General features: G+C 26.3%; 5 protein-coding genes across 6 annotated transcripts; 1 reads left to right on the top strand and 4 right to left on the bottom strand.

Annotated features, from left to right (window-relative positions):
• Positions 1 to 514: 514 nt before the first annotated feature.
• Positions 515 to 2611, bottom strand: LOC107063630 (uncharacterized). Its single transcript, XM_015315536.2, has 8 exons — positions 2495 to 2611; positions 2175 to 2292; positions 1835 to 2096; positions 1596 to 1754; positions 1308 to 1398; positions 942 to 1078; positions 716 to 848; positions 515 to 618 (listed from the first exon to the last, which is right to left on the bottom strand). The coding sequence occupies exons 1-8, from the start codon at positions 2582 to 2584 to the stop codon at positions 568 to 570; spliced, it is 1041 nt and encodes a 346-aa protein (XP_015171022.2). The 5' UTR covers positions 2585 to 2611; the 3' UTR covers positions 515 to 567.
• Positions 2612 to 4044: 1433 nt separating this feature from the next.
• On the bottom strand, positions 4045 to 12067 carry Nup154 (nuclear pore complex protein Nup154). Of its 2 annotated transcripts, none has more exons than XM_089173065.1 (28): positions 11912 to 12067; positions 11462 to 11623; positions 11236 to 11373; positions 11039 to 11135; positions 10798 to 10961; positions 10557 to 10702; positions 10209 to 10474; positions 9569 to 9819; positions 9226 to 9479; positions 8959 to 9132; positions 8772 to 8877; positions 8487 to 8698; positions 8309 to 8406; positions 8038 to 8230; positions 7860 to 7954; positions 7427 to 7523; positions 7208 to 7285; positions 6933 to 7129; positions 6681 to 6828; positions 5975 to 6210; positions 5729 to 5876; positions 5534 to 5632; positions 5337 to 5457; positions 5144 to 5254; positions 4941 to 5061; positions 4723 to 4845; positions 4478 to 4608; positions 4045 to 4223 (listed from the first exon to the last, which is right to left on the bottom strand). In XM_089173065.1, the coding sequence occupies exons 2-27, from the start codon at positions 11595 to 11597 to the stop codon at positions 4497 to 4499; spliced, it is 3921 nt and encodes a 1306-aa protein (XP_089029191.1). In that variant the 5' UTR covers positions 11598 to 11623; positions 11912 to 12067; the 3' UTR covers positions 4045 to 4223; positions 4478 to 4496. The 2 variants fall into 2 exon arrangements, with proteins under 2 accessions (XP_089029191.1, XP_015171373.2); XM_015315887.2 differs by having other exon boundaries at positions 8487 to 8701; positions 11912 to 12066.
• A 54-nt stretch (positions 12068 to 12121) lies between these two features.
• LOC107063798 (pancreatic eIF-2alpha kinase) lies at positions 12122 to 16461 on the top strand. Its single transcript, XM_015315889.2, has 13 exons — positions 12122 to 12482; positions 12569 to 12695; positions 12830 to 13004; positions 13122 to 13275; positions 13356 to 13524; positions 13629 to 13893; positions 13993 to 14118; positions 14228 to 14423; positions 14487 to 14592; positions 14680 to 14885; positions 14980 to 15706; positions 15775 to 16122; positions 16246 to 16461. Exons 1-13 carry the CDS (start codon positions 12352 to 12354, stop codon positions 16393 to 16395), a joined length of 2880 nt encoding a protein of 959 aa, XP_015171375.2. The 5' UTR covers positions 12122 to 12351; the 3' UTR covers positions 16396 to 16461.
• A 291-nt stretch (positions 16462 to 16752) lies between these two features.
• On the bottom strand, positions 16753 to 21568 carry LOC107063827 (small G protein signaling modulator 3 homolog). Its single transcript, XM_015315945.2, is given in 16 exon segments — positions 16753 to 17548; positions 17646 to 17806; positions 17890 to 18200; positions 18349 to 18459; positions 18534 to 18713; positions 18793 to 18890; positions 18988 to 19133; positions 19229 to 19323; positions 19393 to 19626; positions 19759 to 19889; positions 20195 to 20405; positions 20529 to 20692; positions 20817 to 20859; positions 20862 to 20914; positions 21040 to 21218; positions 21349 to 21568. Coding segments are annotated over 16 exon segments (2379 nt in total). The 5' UTR covers positions 21418 to 21568; the 3' UTR covers positions 16753 to 17355.
• A 179-nt stretch (positions 21569 to 21747) lies between these two features.
• LOC149032476 (uncharacterized) lies at positions 21748 to 24783 on the bottom strand. Its single transcript, XM_089173067.1, has 2 exons — positions 22885 to 24783; positions 21748 to 22535 (listed from the first exon to the last, which is right to left on the bottom strand). Exon 1 carries the CDS (start codon positions 23978 to 23980, stop codon positions 22886 to 22888), a length of 1095 nt encoding a protein of 364 aa, XP_089029193.1. The 5' UTR covers positions 23981 to 24783; the 3' UTR covers positions 21748 to 22535; position 22885.
• Between the last annotated feature and the right edge of the window lie 126 nt (positions 24784 to 24909).

Here is a 24909-nt window from a genome sequence, read left to right as displayed (position 1 = left end):
TTTATTATTATCAAAGTTAATGACCTCAGATATCTATGTCGGTGTTTCTGTCTGATAATAAAATTGATAAAAGAGATACTATATAACTAAGAAAGATAGTTATATATTTAATTAATTTAATTGGTATGGTTGTCGTTTTAATGTTTGTTTTCTGTATTTTACTATGTATCATACTATATAACTAAGAAAGATAGTTATATATTTAATTAATTTAATTGGTATGGTTGTCGTTTTAATGTTTGTTTTCTGTATTTTACTATGTATCTTTCTTTCTCTCTCTATCTTTTTCTTTTAAACATATTTTGTAATTTTTTAATATTATTTTAAAAATTCATTTTTTTTTGTTTAAATATTATTTATATATATATATATTTTTATATATTAATATATATAGTATATATTAATACATATTTTATATATATTTCTAAATATTTTCTATTACTGTAAAATTCTTTTATTACAATTTTATTACAATTAATTATTAACTTTAATATATAGAAATTTTTTACCGAAATGATGGCTCTAAATTTGCTTATGGTTGCACTTTTATGTAGAAATTATACGATTTTATCGTACTGATGATAATACCGTAAAGTAAGACATAGCCGTTTGAACTAACTTTAAATAAATAAATAAAAAGAAAAAAAAGAGAAAAAATATGAAGAGTTAATATATAAAAATATTATATTTTATATTATTTAATAAAAATTCTTACCGAAACAAAATTTTCTAATGTCATAGAATATAATCCACCAGCCATTAATTGGCACGGTGTCATACTACGTAATAATATTAAACCAAGTGTTTTTCTGCCTTTCGTGGAAAGTGCATACCAATATGACTCATAACTAAATATATAAAAATATATAAAATATATATATTTTTTTATTTATAAGATTTAATTTATTTACATTTTTACAAATTCTCTACAATTATCTTACCAATCTTCAAATACCTTAAGACTGTGATCAATTATCCTTTGACCCGGTAGTGTTAAGAAAAAAAGATGAAATGCTTCACCTAGCGTTAAAAAACCAAATCTAAATACACTTGACAAACTATTTATATTGATTATAGTCTGAAAAAAATAAGAACAAAAAAATGAAAAATCTTAAATAAAAAATATATAGGGTATCTTCATTAATTGAACCGAATTATAACTTTGTCTCTTTTGCAGATAGAAAATAGTTTTATAGAACAAATTTTTTGTTATATTTTTATTTTAATTTATATATAAACAGGATGTATAATTCGTTTATAGTTAAAAATGTGTGGAAAAACTTACGAAAAACTTACGAAGTACTTACTTGAACTCCTGTAATGCTTATGCCTAATACATTAATTAATAATAACGCCATTAAAGATTCTGCGTAACATGTTTGGAGTAATCCAACGTATCTTTAAAAAATAATTGAACTCACATTGCATGTCAGTTAGTACAATTTTCATTTCTAATGGTTATCAGTAGTAGTAATATACAATGATTGTATTAAAATAATATCGTAAAATATTTATATTAATTTGTTATCAATATATGTATATAAAAAAAAGTAGGATATAGAAGAGATAGAAGAACAAAAGAATATATTACTTACTCAATGGCATATTTATGTCTTTTGACACAAAACGAAAGCTCTTGATAATTTTGTTCATCCTGTATCTCATCGTAACTATAATACTTTTTTTTATTAAACACATTGTTGTCATATCTTTCGTCGACATTCTTGCATTTACCTACATTATTTAATCGATAGCTACCAAAAAATGATTGTAAATATTAATGACATACTTTTTTTAACAAGATGCGTATATGAATATATTGAAAAAAACTTACGATAAAATCGCAAATATACCGCAAGCATGTTCTGAATATACTATATACAGTGAGTCTGTTGCAATTAAAACTGCAACTACTAATATTGTAATTGCATAATCGTAGAATAAAATTTCATTAAAGTAATTTTCTTCTTCTACGAAATATTCCGTACAAAAAAGAAGCTCCATTTTTCGTGACACGTTTAACGGTGATACAATGTTAAGAACGACCGGTGATAAAGGCAATGATAAATATAATACAGTTGTCAAACTTATGTAAACTGTGAATAGAACATAAAAAAAAATATTAATATTAAATATTGTATCAATTGAAATATTTATCATTAATTTTAACATACACGTATACCATATTGTTAATTTACGGCCGGATTCAGAATATGTTGAAAGAATTGCCATTTCTTTAACATCCGTTAAACCTTTCCAATCTTTTTCGATATGTTTTAAAAGCATTTGAAACTATGAAATATTAAATAATGTTTATAGAATGAAATAAAATATTATTATTTTAAAATAAATTAATAAATAAATAAATATTTAAAATATATTTATCATATTTTATAAACTGAGATATATACTCTCTCTGTATCATTTATTTTAATATAAACAATACACACATACTATACATGTATATATTAAATTATAAAATATATAACATTACATGATTCATATGATAACCAACATTAAATGCTTTTATCATAGAACAATTAATCACCAGTATAGGGGGTATGCATTCAATGAAAGCATCCATATCAGTTGTTCCTAATTCAATTATTTTAATTATCTAAAATAAAAAAATAGATATTACGAATAACTTTATAATAAACATAAATTTGACATACTATATAGAAAGATTTTGTTTGTTTTATATTATATTGATTTACATTACATGATGACCCAAAAGTCGCTTAATCGAGAAAAAGAAAAAGAAAATATATAAGAAAAAAATATTAATTTATTAATAAAGTTAGAATATTTTGTTTTTCATTTTATTATTTAAACCTTCAGTTATAGTGTTATTAAAAAAGTATGAGTCCATTATGCGATTATTTTAAATACTTGCTGACAAAATGATTACAATTTTTCAATTTGATAAAACGACTATGGGGACATCCTGTAAATGCATATATTTTTTTACCTCTGGCACGTACATAGTAAAGAAGATAAATATAACAAAATAGAATAATAATTTACTTTTTATAGAATTGTCTAATGGCCACATACCAAAATAAGACAGGAAACGTTTATTTAATACGTAGTATCGTTGCTCAAAGAAATCCATAGTGCAATGAACAACTCCGAGAATTTACTTGAAAGCTATGGATATTAATATCGATCTGAGATATCAACTTTGTATAATATGTTACTTAACTGTTATTTAGAGTGTCAAGGAAATAATGATCGATAATTTTCCTTCTGTACTGTGTAATTTCGATTTCAATCGATTCAGTTTTAGTTAACAATTTTCTTCAACAAAATTGATACTACTGAAGTTGTTATTGTTAATATAAAAATGATAGTCTACAAATAAAATTCAATTATGCTCTATTTATAAGAGACATATAGCTCTCAAACAATATCTCAAATTGCGTGTAAGAACAGTTAATCGATAAATCGTTTAAACCAAAGTTATGTTTAGATCATTTCTCTATTACATAAAAAAAAAACACCTTGTATATCAACCACGTATGTCACGTAATATTCTAAACTATGATATTATTACATGTTATTTTCATATTTCGATGTGGTTATTTATGGGTGTTTTTCTTCTTGAAAATAGTTATTGGACAGACATAGCATAGTTATGGGGCAGAAGACGTTTTCCTTATTACCTTTCTGTTTTTTTTTTTTTAGAATTTTTTCATATGCTTTCATTATCATTGATATACTCGAATATACAAAATGTTTCTAATTTATGGATTGCACAGGTAATACTTTTTCAATTTATCTTATTTCATTGAATTTGTGTATTATGCTAATTATGTATTATATCTTGCATAGTGCAATCTGTCTTATTATTATATTTTAGTTTTCTCAGCTTCTTTTTTTTTTTTTTTTTTTTAAATAACATTTACGAATTGTGATCCACAAATTGATGACATAATGTGGATATCATGAGGTTGATGTGTGTAAGGTATTATATCACTCTGCTATTGTTATTACAGGAATAATACAATAATTTTAGTTATAATTAAATAATAAATATCAAGCTGAAGAAGAAGAAGTCGTACAAAAAAATATTTATTGAAACATAATACATATACATATACATATATATATATTAATATTGATATTATATCAAAATCACTCATGATCTTTTTCTTTTGCCATAATATTCTTCCTTAGGAAGTAGGATTCTAGGTTAATATAGGATAATAGGTTTCTGTGTCCTAAAAATGAGCAGAAATGATAAACAGTTTTTATTACATTCAATCATTTTTCAAAAATATTTCGATAATATATATTGGAAGAAAATTGTCATTAAAAAATACAAAAAATTTTAAAACAGTCATACTGTTTGATAACAGTAAGTAGTTATATGGCTCTTATCTTAAGAAGGTGTACATTTGTTTAAAATTATTGTGTTAAATGTCCAGCTCTCCAAAAAAATACTTATTTATGCATTATATTATTTTGTACCTACTGTGAATTATTTATCAATTTTACATTCGCATCGATCTCAGTTTTGCTATTAGATGTTCGCTATTAGGTTTACTAAATAAAATTGTTAGACACTTAGAGACAACATCTTGGCACTTAACTATTAGTTTTTCTCTGAAAACAAAAGAAAAAGGGAAAATAGTAGATAAGTACTTCTTTTATGTTAATTTTAAATAAATAAAAAAAAAAAAAATGGTCTTTTTATATTATAAGAATAAAATCGTTTACCTATTAAAAGCATTAGAAATGTTTTGATTTTGGATAATGTAATTGATTAAATTTGCAGTAGAATCTATTAAATGAAATTCATTTCCTTTGTTTAACCAAATACGTGTATTTTTTCCAATCATCCTAAAAAGAAAAAAATGTAAAGTAATTACATAATATGAATATTACTTTAATTTTGTATTAAACAGAAATACTTATCACAATAATTTTATACATACTTATCATAGTAATCTAAAAGATCTTCCATCGATACACCTAACTTTAAAAACATTGTAATAATACAATTATTGGAAGTTTTTAATTTACATGCTTTTATTTCCAATTGTTCTATTAAGAACTCTGAAAGAGGAATTAATGTATTTGATTAATTAGTCTTTAATAAATTTTTAATATTTTTCACATATGTTTTTGGATTGCCTACCTATCGGAAAACAATGTGGTGATCCCGAATATTCTTGTCCAAGAAGTTTAACTTTGGTCATTAGAATCGCCATTTTATCTTCTGGAGATGATGCTTCAGCATTTTTTAATTCTAAAATTAAAAATGCAATTAAAGATTTAATAATATTAAAATAGAAATAGGTGTTCTATATATGTATCTTAAAAATAAATACCATTGTTGATTATATTAGTCCAAATTCCTTGAATTAACATTGCATCTTGGTGTCCAGAGCAATGAATTATAGCAAGTTTACATTCTAAAAGTTCTAAAGGTTCTGCATATTCCTCATAAAGCTATTAAAAGAAATACACGAATTGTCAATTTTAACATTAATATTTTATTAATACAAATATTATTAAATTTACAAACCTGTGTAATATCGAGTAGCGAAGAATTCAACTTTAACTTAGCATCACGGACAGTTACAGGATCGAAAATATGTTGCTGGCTACAGATCGTATCTAGTATCTATTAAATAATGAAAAAATATATAAATATCATTTATATATCTATATATAGGTACAAATAATGGATTATTTGTATTTGATAGATAATATAACTTACTTGTTGTTGTATCCTAGCAACCTCTAATTTATCTTCTAATTCACGTAAAAAAATTCCAAGATAAGGTGCATAACCAGCTTGATCACTTCGCATACAAACAACTGCACGTGCTAAATATTCTACTCTTTCTGACAATGATATTTCTGAACTATAATGATATATTAAATTTAGACTTTAACTAGTTTACATAGATTAAATAAACTGTTCATAAATTAAATATAAATATTAAAATGTATGAATACGTACGAAGGTTTAGTAGCCAAAGAGTCTAAAATTTTTGCCGCAGCAGCATGATTTTTATTTCTTTCATAAAATTGCCAAAGTAATTCTGGTGCATTAACACGACTCAAATAAGTTTCTAATGAAGATGCTGCAAGAGCAACAAGTTCTCCGTGTAGTCCTCTTTCAATCATCCATATATATACCGCAGTATGAAGTATTTCACAAGGGGAATGTAATGCATCATTTATAATCTCATATAACTAAAAGTATAACATTATTTTAAGTTAAAAATGTTATATTGTTAATACTATTGAAATGTACATGTAATAAAACATACTTGAGATTTATATATTGTCCGTTTGTGAGAAGAAGTCCCTTGTCAGAAAGAGCAGTCTCTTGTGGATCTGATTGGAGTAGATGGTTAAATGTTTTTTTTATCTACGGTTGATCGTGAAACATAAATGTGTCCATCTTAAATAAAGAGATTTTACGACTTTTTTACTAATTGTTAGATACTACTTTTTGGGACTTGCAAGTATTAAAGATGGGAATAGACGAGGCGAATGAGTCTTTTCTTTTGCCCCTGTGTTACTCCCAGAGACTTCTTCTCAGAAACAAACAGTACATTATATGTATGTCTAATACAACATCTATTTTTCCATCTGTCTCTACGACTTTTGATATAACATATTATTATTTCATTAACATATCATATTTTAGACTAACTTACTATGTCTTTTGTAAGTATAATTGGTATAGCGGAAGTATTATCTAGAGCTGGTCCCGGTTTACTTGGTATAGTTGGTGTTAACGGACTTGACATGTTCTGATTAAAAATATGATCCAACATTGAAGTAAATTCTTTGTAAATTTCCAATCTGTAATAAAAAAAGATATATATTTATATATGTACATATATGAAATCTGTTATTCGTAATCACGTCATTTTATTTGATAAATAAAAATGATTAAAATACCATACCGTTTTATATAAGCCATATTTCCTTCTTGATCTTCTACAGGTTCATTATTTTTATAAAAATGTAATGCAGCATTATGAGGATCTATTCTTTTTGCACAGCAGATACACAATTCTAGAACTCCTGTATAAAACTGACAAGCCACAAATTGCTGACACACTGCACTCAAATTTAATCTTGGTGCTACTTCTTTACACAGCTGCATATGAAATCAATAGTTAGTTTATATCGAAATTAAGTTAAACTTTATAAATAAGAAATATATATTATTCTTTACCTTTAATGCAGATTGCAAATAAACTTGTTTCTCATCTGAATTTTTACAATTTTTTGCTTTCAATATTATTTCATTTGCCTACAATTGGTTGTTTTAAATATGCTTATTAAAAATAATAATTATTATAAAATATAGAAATATAGATTAAATATTATAATTTAAATATTCCACAATATTATTTTGATAAAAATAATACATATATACATACAATTAGCATACCTTTGAACATACTGCATCTTCACTTCTATACAAATTTGGACAAACCTCTCTTAATCTTGAACTTACTGCATCTACAGATGCATTGTCGCCAAGATAACTAAAAATATTTATAATTAAATGTAATTGAAAAATTACAATTTTTTATGTATATACATAATATATATGGACCGTTTATTTTGAAAGTTGTGTAAGTCCATTTAGAAAAAAAAAAGATATATCACGTAATTTATGCTTAATATAATGTAAACTTTTTATGGATAACTAGTTAATATTTAATTTCTTAAAAAGTGCCCATGTTTTGTACAATATAAAATTGGTCGGTAAAAGAAATTGAGTAATCATTGGTATGCTAATCTTTAATTTCCTCGAAACAAGAGAAAGTGGACTTACACCACTTTCAAAATAAACGGTCCATATAACATATATGTTATACCTATCAATTAAATGAATGATAAGTAAAGATGATATTTCATGTCCAATTAAGATTAGATCCCTAAATGTAGCTGTAGAAAATTGACTAATTTGATCCTAAGAAAAAGGGGAAAGAAAACAAAATTGGTGATTTGAAAAAAAATATAAGAAAATTACCTTACACAACAAACGATAATTACCTTAGAAAGACAATTAATAATATTATTTAATTGGTTCTCGCATAAAATCTCCCATAAACCTAACACCTCACAAGCATGAGTAATAAAAACTTTTAGAGCATCCAAAGAATTTCTTTCCTCTACTATAGGTTCTTGATAAAGATTAGGTAACGTTGTTTCAAATTCATCCGTGATACTTCTCGCACTATTATGTCTATAATAATAATAATTTGATAAATATACATACAGCTTATATTAAATTTATAGGACTTATGTGTAATATGATACATACTGCTTAGTAATATTTGTATTTTTGTTAAGAAAAAACCTTAAAGCCTGTAGATGATTTAATATCCATCTTATTTGATTAGGTGGAATTGTACTAGATATCTGTAACATATTATATAATATAATACAAGAATTATATCAATATATTATCTGGTCACATTAATTTATTTCTATTTAGTTACCTGAGTTTTATTGTTTACAAGTTCTTGTTTTATACAACGTAAATTCCATATAGGTCGAAGTATTCTTCCTACATACAAATATAAACCTCCGTGCTTTGCTGAAAATTGTTGTAAAGTAACATCAGAATTTAGACCCATTTGTGGTTGTTGCCTAAATGTTTGAGGTCTTGTATCAAAAATTTGTACTCTAGGTGTCGATGAACGTAGGTCTCCTGCTAAAATAAAAATCAACCATTAATCTTTTTCTGCTTATTTATATCAGAGTGTATATATGTTGAATAATACCTGTATGTATATTAGGAAAATTGCTATGCCTATCAATTGTAGGAATAATCCCTGATACTTTTTGCCCACCATATAAGAAAAAGGCTCTTGCTGCCCATTCACATAACTAAAATTAAAAAAAGAAAATATATTTTGATATATTATTATTATCATTATATAAATTGCAATAAATATATTTATAAAATACCTGGGTGTTTTGAGAAGATTCTAATGTAGCTAAAATTAAACATGTTGCACATGCTTGTTCTGGAGATTGCGATTGAAAATAAGCTCGCACTGATTCTGTATCAGGTCCACGTTGTTCTAGCAAAAGTTGCCTTAAAATATCTACAGGACGTACCTGAATTAAAATTATTGCACCCTATGAAGAAATAAACAAAATTATCAGATACAAAAGAATCACACACACACATAAATTGATTTTATAAATAATATATTTATTTATTTTTAATACCTGAGTTGTTAAAAATATAAACTTTCTAGGTGGTTCCATGTGTTGTCTAACAAGGAGAGGTGGCTCTCCTTGTGTAGTGCTTAATTTTTCCATATTCATAGCCGATTCTCCAATAATTTCTGCCATTGCCCACACAGGACTATCAAGAGGTAGGATACTTTGAGTTTCAGCTAAATAATTTGTGAAAGGATATGCATCGTTACTTAAACACCATGCACTTTCTGTGTCACCACCACAGACAAGTATTAATGTTCCTGTAGACAAAAAAAATAAATGATATGAAGATAATATTTTTAAACAAATTAATGTTCATAAAATTTTATTAAGTTCTAAATTAATCAACCTTTTCTATAATGCGCCATTTGAACTTTTTTCGGCCTTGTTACTGGAGCATTGGCAGCATAACCTGGTGGCAATCTGACATGTATTAATTGAAGTCCTTGCGGTCTGCTCGATGGATTTGAAGGTGGTGTGCAACAGAAATAAAAGCGTGTTCCAGTAGCTGCCACCACAACCAAATTCAAATGTATCGATTCACTTTCTGTTATAGCAGATATGCTCACCAGAGGTCGAAAATTATTACTATCAAGAGTTCTATTAAATAAATATAAATATATAATTCTTGAGTATTTATAAAAATTGTAAAAGAACTTTAACCCTTTGCACTCCGTTGTCGCCGCTGAAGCGACATTGATATCTAAGCTGATAGCTCCGTTGTCGCCGCTGCGGCAACATGGCACGCCGGTATCTAGAGGCAACATTGTATCTTTATTCGGGTAGGAAAATGTTTCGGCACACGTTTAATGTGTGTAATCGGTTTTGTGACCGAGCTTGCTCCATTTCTTTCGATCGTATTTTTGTCTATAGCGTAAAATTCGAAAAAACGAAAGTTGAAAGTGGTCATGGTCAAAATAACCCGGAGTTGCTGAAACGTGTTAAAAATTGCTCGGAGTGCAAAGGATTAAATATACAAAATTACATACTTGACAACATGAACAGTATTTTGAACTAGTGAACTTTGAGAAAATGATGTAACTTTGGATGCACCACCATTATCAATATCCCAAACGGTAATAGTACCTTTGTCTCCCAAAGTATATAAAATGTTACGAGAATCATCTATGGAAATTTGTATTATTGCTTCTTCTTCAGATAAAGCCATAGTTACAAATGAAGGTATTACAAACGATAATGGCCCTTCAGAATGATTAACTTTTTTACAACGTTTACTAAACCAACTACTTTCTGCCTGTAAACAACATACAAATATTTATTTGATGAAAATGATATTTTCAATATTTCTATTTTCTTTAATTTGTAAATATATTTACCTGATAACATATTTCAAATAATGAGCCGTCTCTACCACCAAGAAAAATTCTACCATTATTGGTATTGGCAATGGTGGTTATACCAATACCATCAGTAGTGACAGTAAAAATGGGTTCTGGTACCAATTGCATTTCTATTGATTTACCTGTTAATAAAATGATTTCATTGTATATGAACATAAAACATGTATGAAAGAGGATATTAATAAACAGAAAAAAAGCAAAAGAAGAAATATATTACCATTATCATTCTCATTCAGTATTACTGCCAGTATAGTTATTTCAACTGTTGTAGTCAAAATTAACAGATATTTGACATACCCTTGAAATATGCCTGGTTTTGGTTTGGTTAAGCCAACGCTTATAATAGTCTCGTTCAATCCATCAAAGTATGCAACATCAGCTCTAGAAGATAGAATTTATCAATTATAAACAATTAATGTATTTCATTATTTTATTATCAGGAAAATAATAAATAGTACTCGTTTTCATATGACCACACATAAATATCGCTGTCAATCGTAAGCCATGCTTTCGAAATTTCTGTGAATAAACCCATCATACAATGACATTGCATATCTAAATAAATATTAAAGAAATAATAAACATTTAAAATAAAAATGACTGTAAAATATTTAAATATATAATATACGATACATATAAAATATTATAAGGATACGGCCAAAATGTTCCATAACTTCAGATGGCAACGGAATTTTACTATGTATTTTCATTTGATTTATATTTGTCAAATTTATTGATGATCCGTTTAAACTTGGATAATCATGATCGTCTAGACCACTAACAGTTGGTCCACCTATTAAAATGTTATCTTTATTAATTAGTTATAAAATATAATACTAAATAATAATAAAATCTAATATGTATTATAACATATTACATACCTTGAATATTACATCGCATTAAATTAATTAAAGATGGAAAATTACTATCTGCAGTGATATGTTTATCAACCATTTTCCCAGCCATTTCTAAAGCATCTAAATGTATTTTAAGCGGCTCCATTTCTGCAAGTGACATTTTCTTAACGTTTTATTCTTCAGTATCTGAAATAAATAAGTTGTACGAGAACAATGTATTATAATAAAAAACATTGAGATATCTATTTATAGATTACATATTTAAATTCATAGATTAGTTAAAAAATTATTTAAATTATCCAACAATACATATTTATATACTATTTTCTTCAATAATGGTTTTTCACTCTTAAAAGACCGGTACGTAGAGGTTAACTCACGATATGAATACATTCAAAAATAATTGTTATTACATATATATATATATAACTTTTGAAAAAATTTATATTAACATATATAATTATAATTATATACCTGAATTAATGATATCTTCTTAAAGTTTTAATTAAAACTGTTTACGCATATTAATCAACGACAAGTATTCGCACGAGTTCACACCCGTTTGATTCGCGCCACACATTCAGTTTGATAAACTTAAGGCAGAAAAAATTAATATAGTTGAATATAAACTACACGTTCAGTTCAGATTATTCACGTCATACGATATGTGTGTACAAATTCGTGTTGGCATAAAATATAATGATTTAGAAGCTATATCCATTTGTTTATTTGCTTATATATGATATTACAGCTGTATTTGTATTATTCAAAACAATATATTTACATATAGATATGTAATTATGCAGTTTCTTTATATGTGATGAGTGTTATCTTTATATTTAAATGAACAATAAGATCTATTCATCTAACAAATAACATCGTGTACAGTACATAAATATTTTTTTAAAAGAAACATGTCAAAGATATATTTTTGGAAAGATATATACTTTTATGCAATAATCCTTATTTTATACAATTTCATCCTTGTTAACTGTGCCAAAATAGATCATTTGACTGTATGTGAACCTTATAAAAATTCTCAAAGGTGATGTATTAAAATGAAATTGCACTATCTAATATGAATAATATTTATTTGAATTATATGAAATAATGTTTTGTTAATTTTTTTAGTTTAATTTTTGTAAGCACATTGGATGGCAAAGTATCAGCGTTAGATGCTACCAATAACGGAAAGAAGCTATGGTCTTTGGAATTTAATGAAAGTCCTATGCTATCGTCTAACATTCATCGAAGAGAAGTATATCGAATTTATACTAACATAATTAAATATAGAATATGTTTATTAATGTATTATAATTAATTAATTAATTAATTATATTCTTTTTATGTTTTTATTTTATACCTGTATAATTTGTCTATTATATTTTATAGCTTAATAATAATGGACAATGGGTTAGATTAATTCCATCTTTAGGAGGAGGATTATATAAATTTGATGGTGAGAATTTAGAAAAATTACCAGTCAAGACTGAACAATTATTATCTTCCTCATTTCGTTATTCTGATGATATGGTATTTTCTGGAGGGAAAGAAACACGGTCTTATGGTATTCATTATACTTAATATAATATTTTAATATATAAATATATGTAATTAATTGATTATATACATTTATTGCTATAGCTAAATATAATCGTTATGATCTTAATTCATTTGTTAATAGGAGTATTGAGTAAAACTGGACAAATAATATACGAATGCAAAATCAATGGTTGTTATAATATTTCTACAGACAGTTACATTGATGAAGAAATACTTGTCATTCAACATCTTCAAAATACTGTCAGAGCAGTTGAGCCACATAGTGGTCAAGAAAAGTAAAGTTTTATCAATGTATTATTTAAATTTTTATTGCATTATAAAATAAGATTATAATATATAATTACTTTTTAAATAGGTGGAACTTCAGTGTAGGACAACATGAATTACTTTTACTTCCTAATCAAAATTTATGTAATAATAATAATGCAAAAATTCCAGAATTTGAGATTAAAGTTATTGTTCCAGAAGGGCTGGTTTGGGCAATTAAGAAAGATGCTCCTAATATAAAATTATGGCAATATAAGGTTAGAATTATTAATTTAAAACAATAATAATTAATAGTTTAAAAATAGACATAAGATAAAAGAAATAATTATGTGAATTGTTTTATGATAACTGTTTTTTATAGTTTGATTCTCCAATTGTTACAATATGGCAAGAAGAACAAAGAGAAAGTGCCAATTATAACAAAAGATTAAAACAAGTTAATTTATTTGATAACTCTCAATGGACTTGGGGCTCTGAGTTTCAAATAGGACCTAGTATTTATATAGGAATGCATGATAGACAGTTATATGTACAAGAAAATGAACAAGTTCATAAATTTTTAGGGCAATCTTCAACTACGTTTACACAACATTCACAGATTCCTTGGAAACCATATCCTGCTTCTGGTACATAATTATAAAAATATATAATATAATACAAATATAGTTCTAAATATATCATATTAATCAGATATATGTAACATAGTATTTAACATTCTTTTTCAGATACAGCGCTGATAACTAATCCATTAAGTAAAAAAGAAAATGATGATAAAAATATCTCTTTTGAAATAGCTAGTGTACGTAGTGCAACTGCTTTATCTGTAATGTATAATTCAGATTACATTAATGGTATGTTTTATGAATATTTTTATATGAGTTTTTTATTTAAATAAATTACAATAATAGAAATTAAATTTAATGACAATTTACAAAATCAAACAATTTTTCATTTTAATAGGAAATGGTTTCTATTTATATTCAAAAGAACATTTACAATTAAATAAATACAATCAATGTTCTTATAATAGTAATGCCAATTTATTATTTCCTAACAATGAAGATATCACAAATTTCTATGAAAAGTCTGACGATGAATATGATGATGATGATGAAACTCCAGTACAAGTCATTATTGTTTCCCTCTGGTATTGGTGGTAAGTTTTAAATAAATCAATTAAATAGAATTATAGAAAGTATATAAATAATTCTCTTATTAGGAAAGAAGTATTAGTGATATCAATTACTACCGCACTTCTGCTCAATTTCATATGGACTCAACATTTATTAAATGGAGCATCTACAGCCAAAGATGCTATAGCTCCAGTAAGTTAGTATAAAATTGTTTATTTTTTCATATTATTATTTGTGTAAAATCTTTTCATAATTATTATAAACATTTATATATTACAGCCCTTAATAATAGAACGACACATAGAATCTAAGAGTTCTACAAAAATTACAGATCAAGGAGAAAATGTTAATTTCAAATCACGTTATCTCACAGATTTTGAACCAATTGGTTGTTTAGGCAAAGGTGGTTATGGAGTTGTATTTGAAGCTAAAAATAAAATAGATGATTGTAATTATGCTATTAAACGAATCGCATTACCGAACAGGTTATTTTTATAGAAATTTTTTATAATTAGCATAATATTATAATAGTATATCTATATCTTTTAAATTGAAATTTGTTATATATTCATTTTACAGTAAAGGTTCTAGAGAACGTGTTATGCGTGAAGTTAAAGCATTAGCAAAGCTAGATCATTGCAATATTGTTAGATATTTTAACGCATGGTTTGAATGTCCTCCTATTGATTGGTTAGAAGAACATGATAAACAATGGATTTCCAAAAAGAAGTTTCTATCATCAGAGTTTTCAATAGAAACAAGTCAAAGTGAACAAAAATGTAATAATTCCGTCCACATAGAGGTTTCAATACCTGAACAGTCTTCTGTAGATAGTGCTTGTGAAGCTTATGCTCTTAATCATGTTAATGACAATGATGATTCTTTTATCGTATTTGAAAATTCTGAAAAAAAAGAAAACGAAGAAAGTGTTATAGATATTAGTGTTTCTGCCACAGAAAGTTCGGACTCACAATCTTGTAAAACAGAAGATGATTTAAGCGACGATAAAGATTCTCAATATGATTCATCTCTTAAAAATAGTAATCCATTGTGTTTAAAGAAAGAATATACAAAATGTAGAAAAACTTCACTTTCTATTAATTCAAAAGAAAAATCTATTAATCGTAAATCTACGAAAATGTTTCTGTATATACAAATGCAATTGTATCAAAGGTTTAGCCTAAGAGAATGGCTTAAAAGACAAACAAGTCCAAGGAATAATCATTTAATATTAAATATATTTCATCAAATAGTTGATGCCGTAGAATACGTTCATTTACAAGGTCTTATTCATCGTGACTTAAAGGTAATCTTAATTGTTAACATATTTATATCTCCACATTACATGATAAAAATATAGTTTATTATTTACAGCCATCAAATATATTTTTTGCTTATGATGACAAAATAAAAATTGGAGATTTCGGTCTTGTTACTGCTACGACCGAAGGTTATAAAGAAACTTCTAACTTGTCAGATCAAAGTGAAAATACAGATGTTAAACAAAATTTACATACATCTTGTGTTGGAACTCAGTTATATATGTCACCTGAACAAATGAATGGACAGGTTTATAACTACAAAGTAGACATATATTCTTTAGGAATTATTTTCTTTGAACTGTTAACGTCATTTAGTACAGAAATGGAAAGAGTAGAAACTCTTATAAATTTACGTCAATTATCGTTTCCAAAAGATTTTGAAACGCATTATCCAGCTGAGGTAAAAACAATTGTTAAATATATATATTTTTGTTATTTTTAAATTAAATAATTTTAATAATATATATATAATAAGATCATATTTAATTTATACATATATTTATTCTTATTTTTTATATTGTAGCATAAATTATTGAATATTATGTTGGATGAGAAACCTGAAAAAAGGCCTACAGCAATAGGGATCAAAGCTAGACCACCATTGTCTCATTACAGAAAAGAAAATGGTTTTAGCATTAATGAAGATTCAAAGTGGCATTTTGAATTACCGTAGCTCGTAAGATATTCCTTTATAATAATAATAGTAATAATAAATCATGAGAAAATTTAAATCCATCAATATTAGAAGTAAAATTAATATAATTTCATTTTGGAATATGTTCCTTTTAATTATACAAAAAAGTTTATATTTTTCAGTGATATATTCTTTTTATTATATATATATATATATATATATATATATTTTTGTTCTTTATTACATATACAATATTTATAATTAATTTGCATTTTTATTTTTTAATTTCCTTTTGTTTACTTAAATGCTTTATGTTTTAAGGAAAAAAGAACTTTAATTGAATAAATAAAAAATATATTTTGACAATATGTGTATTTTACAATAAAAATAATAAAATAACTTTAATTAAAATTTATTATATATTACTATTGTCACACAACAAGTTTACTACATAATTATTATTTATTTTTGTGTGTAGCTTCTTTTCCTTCTTTGCTTAGGATTAAATTTCCTTAAATTCATATATACTAAACATAATATTCTTATTTCCCATTGCTCGTTTTATTAATTCTGTGAGATAGTTTCAAGATACGAATAAAGCAAAGATCTACTACATTATTATTAAAATATTATTTATGCTAAACAACAGTCCCATATACAAGTGTAAAAACTTGTGCATAAGGTTAACATAAATAAACTTAACTAAATATTTAAAATAAATTTTTAAAAATTTCCAACTGAAATACTTTTTTATTAAATTAATTAAATTAATTCATTAAATAAAATATTTTATAAAATTATATTGCACCTAAAATATTATTGTTTTTGTATAAATAAATTTCTAACATAATAATTTACATATACATAATTAATTGCATAATTATAAATTATTTATCCACAACTTTTTTAATGGAAATCTTTCTTCCAGCTTATAACGTAATTTCTTATTATATCTTTAATAAAATTCAGATATATTAACATTAATTTAAAAATTATACACTAAAGATCCCAACTAAATAAATGATGTTTGACTAGCATATCTCGAACGCCATCTTTTAAAGGTTGAGATTGTTCCTTTTTTACTGGTAATTCCCAATCGGGATTTAAATTAAATGCAAATTGACTAAGTATTCTTAATTCACATTTTATTTGTACCCATCCAGGGCTATTTATGAAACTCCATGGAAAATACCTAAATTCATTATTGATCGTATTAACAATATGATACGAAGTAAAAATATAAAGATTTTTTATACTTATTTCATGTTATAAATATTTTTAATCCGTACCATTTTTGTACTACCTCTACACAAGAACACAAAACTTCAAGCCATAGATGTAAGACTTGTTCATTTAATCCAAGACAAATTAATGAACGTAATTTAACATCCATTTGTGCATGTGCATTGTCATGTGACAAGTTTACGGACTGTACACATCGATATAATAACTAAAGTTAAAACAATTACTTATTATTTACTGTATAAATTTGAAAAGTAAAATCGTAAGTAATAATTATTTTCAAAAACTTACTTCTTCAGGTGTTAAAACTTTACCATCTTCATCCAGCCTATATGTTTTACAAAGTACTAACCGACTGTACACAGAATTAAAATCCTTTTCTATCTCTCTACTAGAAGCTTCTTCTATGAAAAGCCATGGATGGCATGGACCTCCTAAGAACGATGGTTTTCGCATTCCATGTTCTAATACTGCTTTTATTGAAGGACATAAGGAACCTCTTACTAAATCTGTAACAGCTTTACTGACTGCATCATCACCTGCGCATGTATATTGTTTGCTTCGTTCATCCAATAATTCAACAAACTTAGCAGGAAACCAGCCTACAAATAAACTTAAATTTAATATTTAAAAAATGGCGAGTTAAATACATATAAGTTGTGTTACAAAAAAAAAAAAAAAAAATAACCTTCAACAATAAAATAAATGTAAGAAAATTAATTATTATAATATATCTTTCACATATGTTACCCCTAAGTCCATTGAGTTCTCCTACCCAACAGTGTTCATCTTTTTGGCTAATAATAGTAATTATATCATTTTTACGAAATCCAAGTTCATCATCATCATGCCTTTCAAAATCTATAAATTATCCAAAGATTCGCATTTATTGATATTTTTATATAATTATCTTATTTCTATTAAATAATTTGTACCTAATAATGCTTTAGCTCTTCTTTTTCTAGTACGTGAAACATTTATATAACTATCATGATCTTCTGCATGACTTTCCATTCTGTAATCGGCTATAAGCATAACATTATTTAATTTGGGATCAACATTTATAAAGTGTCTTGCAACTTGTAATATAGATTCTCTCAAATCAACCAGAATTTCTAAAACAATATAAAAATATATATATATACAAATAAATATGCACTTGAAGCAAATAATTCAAAATGTAAAGTAACAAACCAGTTTGATGAATATTTTTTGATTTTGCGTCATCTTCTTCATTATCATTTCCAAACAAAAATGTTTGTAACATTGATTTGCTTCTTTTTATCTGACGCCTTAAAAATCCATTATTATTATCATTACATTATTAATATATGAATATTATAGATATAATCTATATTTTAATTTGAAAAATAAAGTTAAATTATTTACCTATTTAAATGATGTTTTGGTAAATTTGGCATTGAATCTGGATTGCCAACTAATGCACCTTGATCAGCCATTAAATATGCTAAATGGCGTCGCCTATGAGTTTCGATTAAAACGTCAGTTAATGATCCACTTACTTCTAATGATATCTATATAAAATATAATTAATTGTATTATATATATACATATATATGTATATATAAATATAATAGTAAAAATAAAATTATTATATTATTTAACTTACACGAAATAATTGATCTACGTCATCAATATCTCCAGGTATATCCGAAAGAGCATTAAATATTTGTGCAGAGTTTTCAAGTTGTTTCAATTCTACTTCTATAATAACATAATTTTTATAGTTTAATTATATGCTTTAATATAATATATTATAATTTTCCTTAATACCTTTCATCTTTAACATTCCAAGAGTAATTTGAAATAAGACAATAGAACCATCAAAAAGAAATAAATCCCATACTCGTAATAGAATCTTCATATGTACAACCGATGCAAATAATGTGAGAAACCAGTGCAAAGATATTAAACTTAATTCTATATCATGTTGTTCTAATACATGATCGATATCTGGTAAATAATTAGATACTAATGTGCGTAGGACTCTTTGATCCGCTTGAACTCCTGTTTTTTTTTTGTAAAAATATAATAATATATTTGATTATATAATTTATAATTAATATCATTTAATTAATATCATTTATGATGGAAAATAAAATGTAACTGTAAAAGAAGTGTTTATAGATAATGTATTACCTAATAATGTTGCTGAATAATATGAAGCAGGTAACAAATCTTCAACTATAGTTGCCATCATCCAAAATGCATCCTCTTCTTCTAATAATAATAATAGTGAGGCAGCTATTATACCAGTACCTTGACAATACCTTAACAATATAAACATAATATATATTATTTTTTAAGATCATCACAATAATATTAAATAAACTATTCATTTGCCATGAAACAAAAAGTAGAGAAAATTGATAAATTAATATACATTGTTGTATTATTTGTTATTGATTAATTATAAAAGTTGTTCTTATTTAGTGGTGTTAAGCTTGATTATTAAGGAAATTTATTTTAAATATAAAAAGTTTCATATTGATCAAGTGCTTTGATAATAAAATATAAAAATTCTAAAATTGGAGTTAATCGCTTTAACCTGTATTCATATATGTATTATCCTTACCCAATATCTGGATATAACCAAGCAAGGGTACGCATAACTCTTCGTAAACGTGGTATTCCTGTACTATGAAGATGACTAAAACATGCATTTGCAGGCATAATACGAAGAAGATCTTTTTCTATTTGTTTATTAGTCACAAGTACGTCACTACTAGATGCTCTTACTATATCTTTATACATCATTTCTGAGGTATGCTTTTTGTGTAATGCACCTGTTGAATTGCAACATAAATTATTTTTATTAATAAATAAATAAAACAAAACAAAATTTATAATATATTCTTCAAACAAAATATTGATATATTTAAATAATCAGATTTAATGTTATGTATTACCAGACATTTTCATCCAAATTTGAGGGCGAAGAGAATGAGGTATACCACGGCGAACCATGTCACGTAATTTATCAGTACGGGATAATCTATGATTAACATTTTGCCATGAAAAATCAGAATCCTCTTTATTATTACTGAATTCTAAAAGAGCAACCCATTGTAATCTAAAAGCGTAAAAATAAATTAGAATAAATTTAGAATGAAATATAGCACCGATATTGCATATATCTTTGCATATTAAATTATAGAGCAGAGAGTTAAGAATAATTAAACTCTTTTTAGTTATACCTATGTTGAGGATCCTCAACAAAAGGTACGCCAAGAATTTTTTTGAACTTTGTTCTGGCCCGTCTTCTTCTTCTACACGAAAACCAAATTCATCAAATCTACAACGTATAATATTTTTATTTTTAATAACATAAAATACATTCATAATTACAAAACTTTATAAAAGAAATATATTAAAATATATGGAAAAATATCAAATCTAAAATAATTTCTGTAGTAATACCTATACTCGGGTTGTGAATTAGGATCATCCGGTTGATTCAATTTAGCTAAAATATCTTGCGGCCACATAGATGATGTTAAAGCAGAAAATGGTTCACCAGGTACAGGTGACAAATGTTCTCTTGAATTCTTCTCTCCTGCTTCCAATTCATCTTCTGACAAGCTTATTTCTAACTTTTTCTAAGACAAATTAGATTAATTACTTGCTTGTAAATAGATGATACATATACAATATATTATATATATGAATATGTGTATATGTGTGTTACGGTAGTAGTAATTATAATAAAATACATAAAAAAATATTTACATTATGATCTTCTTTTCCAACATAACCTTCATGATTGCGTACGTTGAAAAAAGATTTTGCAATATCCATCTTTTTTTGTCACTTAGTATCGATTAATGTTATAAATCTTCGAACAATACATACACATTAATTAATTATTTTGTAAATTAAATATATTTTTTATCTATCACATACTTGGATATATTTTATTCTTGTTATTTTATAGTGGCTATACGTGTAATTCGTAACATTTGATACACATATGTTTCTTACACAGATGATCGATCCAATGAAATAAGCATTTAAACGTGACGTCATTAGAGCGCCATTTTCAAAAACCTGTAAATTTTTAAATTCAATGTGTACATTCAAAATGTAATTGAAATATAAAACAATATATTTAAATATTTAACAAAATTATCAAGTATTTTGATAGATATTATTCTAATTTAAATAAACAAAAATCATCTTACGAAATTAAAATCCAATGAAAATAATATACGATATAATTTAAACATTGTTTCATCATATGTAATACGAGAGTGGGTTAAAAAGTTTTTATATAATTATTTTATAATCTTCTCGATTATGCAATATATTCCTATCCATATTAACACGTAAATCGATAATCTTTCTATATAAAAATTCAGTGCCACATTGTTGGTTTGCGATGAACTCTGAAACTACTCAACTGATCTCAATGAAATTTTTTTTATTTTGTGTGATTTTTTCCAACTCAGAATATAGAATAGTGTTTATTGCGATTATTTTTATTTTTTATTGCTAATTTAAGGATTTATTATTTAAAGGTTATCTAGGTCTCTAAGTTCTATAAGTTTTCAGTAAATGTTGCTGTATAACAATTCAATTATTTCAATTTACGTCACACGTTTTTTTCAGATTTACATATGAAATAACTAATCTTGCGTTTTATATTTTTTCGTGTACCAATTCATTGAATTCGTATTAAGGGTTCATTCTGGTTTCTACGCCGAGAAAAAAGGCTATTTTCACGATTTTTTTTTAGGCTTAGTAGGATACATATACATATGAAAGTTGTTGGGTATGATAAATACACTCTAGAAGTACAAGAAAAAAATTTTTTTTATTGTTTTTAACGTTTTTTGACATCCAAAATGGCTGACAAACGTGAACCCGTCAAAAAAAGGTATGCTGTTGGCGGGCATCGAAATTTGAGAACGGGTGGTCTAAAACAAAAAAATTAAACGGTTTTAAATTTAGTATGACAATGGCTATCGGGTTGCTAAAACTATCAATTTTTATGAAAGCAAAACAAAATGACAGCCATTTTTCGAAAAAAAAAAAATCTTTGATTTTTTTCGCAGTTTTTTGTAAAAAAAAAATAGTAAAAATTAATATTTTGACTTGGTTGTAGCATGCGAGATAGCCATTCATGTGTAGAGTATGTGGTTAAAATTTCAGAAGGATCGGTTGAGTAGTTTTGGAGATATCATGCCCGCCAACCGAAAAAACGTTGTTTCGAGAAAAACGCGTTTAAAGTTTCTTTTAACAAATTTTTAAAAAGTCTGACTCTACCTTATTCTGCGATGCCTGCACCATACAGTATGCCTTCTGCTTCTTCAAAATACTCATTTTCTTCAACTCTAACCTTTTTTCGTTGTGTCCTGGCCTCTTTTAAAGATTCTCCGCTCAAACGATTGGCTGAACGCACACGCGTGTTGTCGCGGTGACTAGCGTAATTGACTGCGATAGGGCCAAGTTTTATCTCCAAAACGTGCATTATTTTTAGTATTGGATCAAAACCTTCGTTAAATATACAAGCTGCCAATTGACAAGCTATTTCCACAATTTTTTTACCATTAAATAGATGTTTAGGCACCATAGCCCAAACGCATTTGTTGAAGCACTCATTATTATTTTGAGTGTTGCCACCTAAACATCTTTCAAGCAATTCTGGTTTTGTCAGGTCTTCGTACACTGGCTTTAATACTTCTTGGACATCTTTAGCGAGAGGAGGAGGATGTTTATAAGTATCAAGGGTTTTAGCTGCCTCAACTTTACGATACTTACACCAGTTGCTAGAACAGTATGTATGTTGCGGGTCATCATCAGTAGAAATTTTGTGATAGTACCCCGCCCAAATTTCCTTTCTCATGTTCTCAATTGAATTTTTATTTCTTTGAACAGCTAACCCATAGTTAGTTGACAATTCCTTCATCAACTTTATAGTCAATCGTTGAGTTTTAATCACTGGAACACTTTTTTTAATAACTTTTTTCTTTTTTACAACTTTCTTCGGTCCTTTTTTTGCAGCAAGTTTCTTGGCTTCCGCTTGTTTCAAAGCTTTTCTCTTTTGAATCAGTGCTTTTCGTGCTTCATTAGCACGGTTGAAAACTCGTTTGGCAACATGTAAAATACACTCGAATTTTTTGATAACAAAATCTTCGCCGTAGGGAAAAACATTTAGCAACATTTGAAAAGTTTTCGTGTCGCCATCGCCGATATAAAAACCATATTTTACGGAGAACTTCTTGAGTGATCGAAGAAACATCTCCACGATACCATCAACCTCCATCTTCCCGGCACTACCTTCATAGTTTATCGTACAATGCGTTTTATGCTGTTCGTACCAGGCAAGATAGTTTACTTCCTTCACTTTTCTTTTCCACATCTCACATCCTTTACAGTAAGTTGACCTTATAGAAACGACGACAATTTTTCCACTGTATTTTAAAATTAGAGAAACTATTCCAATCAACGAAGAGAATCCTCTTTTGGCCTAAGAGCCGTCGCCAGAAACAGACAGAATATCCTCTGGTTCTCCTCGTATCTTGTTTTCGAGTTGCTCTTCGGTGACGGCTTTATGCGACACTACGTTAAAAACAGTATTGACCGCGATTAGTATAAAGTCAACGATTCCATAATATGCAGAGATACTTAAACCTTTTCCGAGGTCCATAAGTTTGCAAAACATATTTATACCATGCACACCAATACCAAAAAACCTTTCCAAAAAAAAGAATATAGCGAAAAAAACTGAATACTAGTTTTGTTTTCCTACACCATTCTGAATAATATGCAGAGACATTTCCACTTAAACAACCGTTTATGGTTTGTCTCCTCTCTCTGTAATATCTCTGTGTTTTGGTCGCAAAATAATATACTTAGACTGCTCGGATCGTTCTAAAATTTTTGTATGATAATTCTACATATGTCTACTTTCGAAAAATGCAAAAAAAAAAAAATTAATTTTTTCAAAATTATAAACCAGAATGAACCCTTAATACGGGCTATAATACTGTCAAAAATGTTAAAAATATAATATTTATATATACCTGAATGGAATATGCACAAAATTTTATTACATTTATTATATAATAATAATCTTATGCAATTAAAATTGAAAAGCATGAGCGATTTTAAGAGAATAATCGTAATTAGGAAATAAGTTATCAATGATTGCATAAATTAGCGGTAGTAAATATTCTAATAATAAGTAAAATAACGAAAAATATATTTTTTTTATATTTCATGTCGATGTATGTATATATACATACGTATAATTTATAAAGCTGAAAATTATCCATATATTTAACGTTA

Source organism: Polistes dominula, unplaced genomic scaffold (assembly GCF_049000335.1).
Source record: "Polistes dominula isolate Pdom_NZ unplaced genomic scaffold, Pdom_raw_medaka contig_22, whole genome shotgun sequence".
In the NCBI taxonomy this organism is placed as follows: Eukaryota; Metazoa; Arthropoda; class Insecta; order Hymenoptera; family Vespidae; genus Polistes; species Polistes dominula.
This window is presented reverse-complemented; position numbering and strand designations above follow the sequence as displayed.

Coding starts and splice junctions, on each gene's coding strand:
- Nup154 (XM_015315887.2), bottom strand. CDS start 11,597: ATGTCACTTGCAGAAATGGAGCCGCTTAAAATACATTTAGATGCTTTA. Junction 10,962..11,038: donor GTGTGGTCATATGAAAACGA/GTACTATTTATT, acceptor TCTATCTTCTAG/AGCTGATGTTGCATACTTTG. Junction 5,255..5,336: donor GACTAATATAATCAACAATG/GTATTTATTTTT, acceptor TTTTAATTTTAG/AATTAAAAAATGCTGAAGCA.
- LOC107063798 (XM_015315889.2), top strand. CDS start 12,352: ATGTCAAAGATATATTTTTGGAAAGATATATACTTTTATGCAATAATC. Junction 12,483..12,568: donor CCTTATAAAAATTCTCAAAG/GTGATGTATTAA, acceptor TAATTTTTTTAG/TTTAATTTTTGTAAGCACAT. Junction 13,276..13,355: donor CCACATAGTGGTCAAGAAAA/GTAAAGTTTTAT, acceptor CTTTTTAAATAG/GTGGAACTTCAGTGTAGGAC.
- LOC149032476 (XM_089173067.1), bottom strand. CDS start 23,980: ATGTGGAAAAGAAAAGTGAAGGAAGTAAACTATCTTGCCTGGTACGAA.
- LOC107063630 (XM_015315536.2), bottom strand. CDS start 2,584: ATGGATGCTTTCATTGAATGCATACCCCCTATACTGGTGATTAATTGT. Junction 1,755..1,834: donor GGTATATTTGCGATTTTATC/GTAAGTTTTTTT, acceptor ATTTTTTGGTAG/CTATCGATTAAATAATGTAG. Junction 1,399..1,595: donor AGACATAAATATGCCATTGA/GTAAGTAATATA, acceptor TATTTTTTAAAG/ATACGTTGGATTACTCCAAA.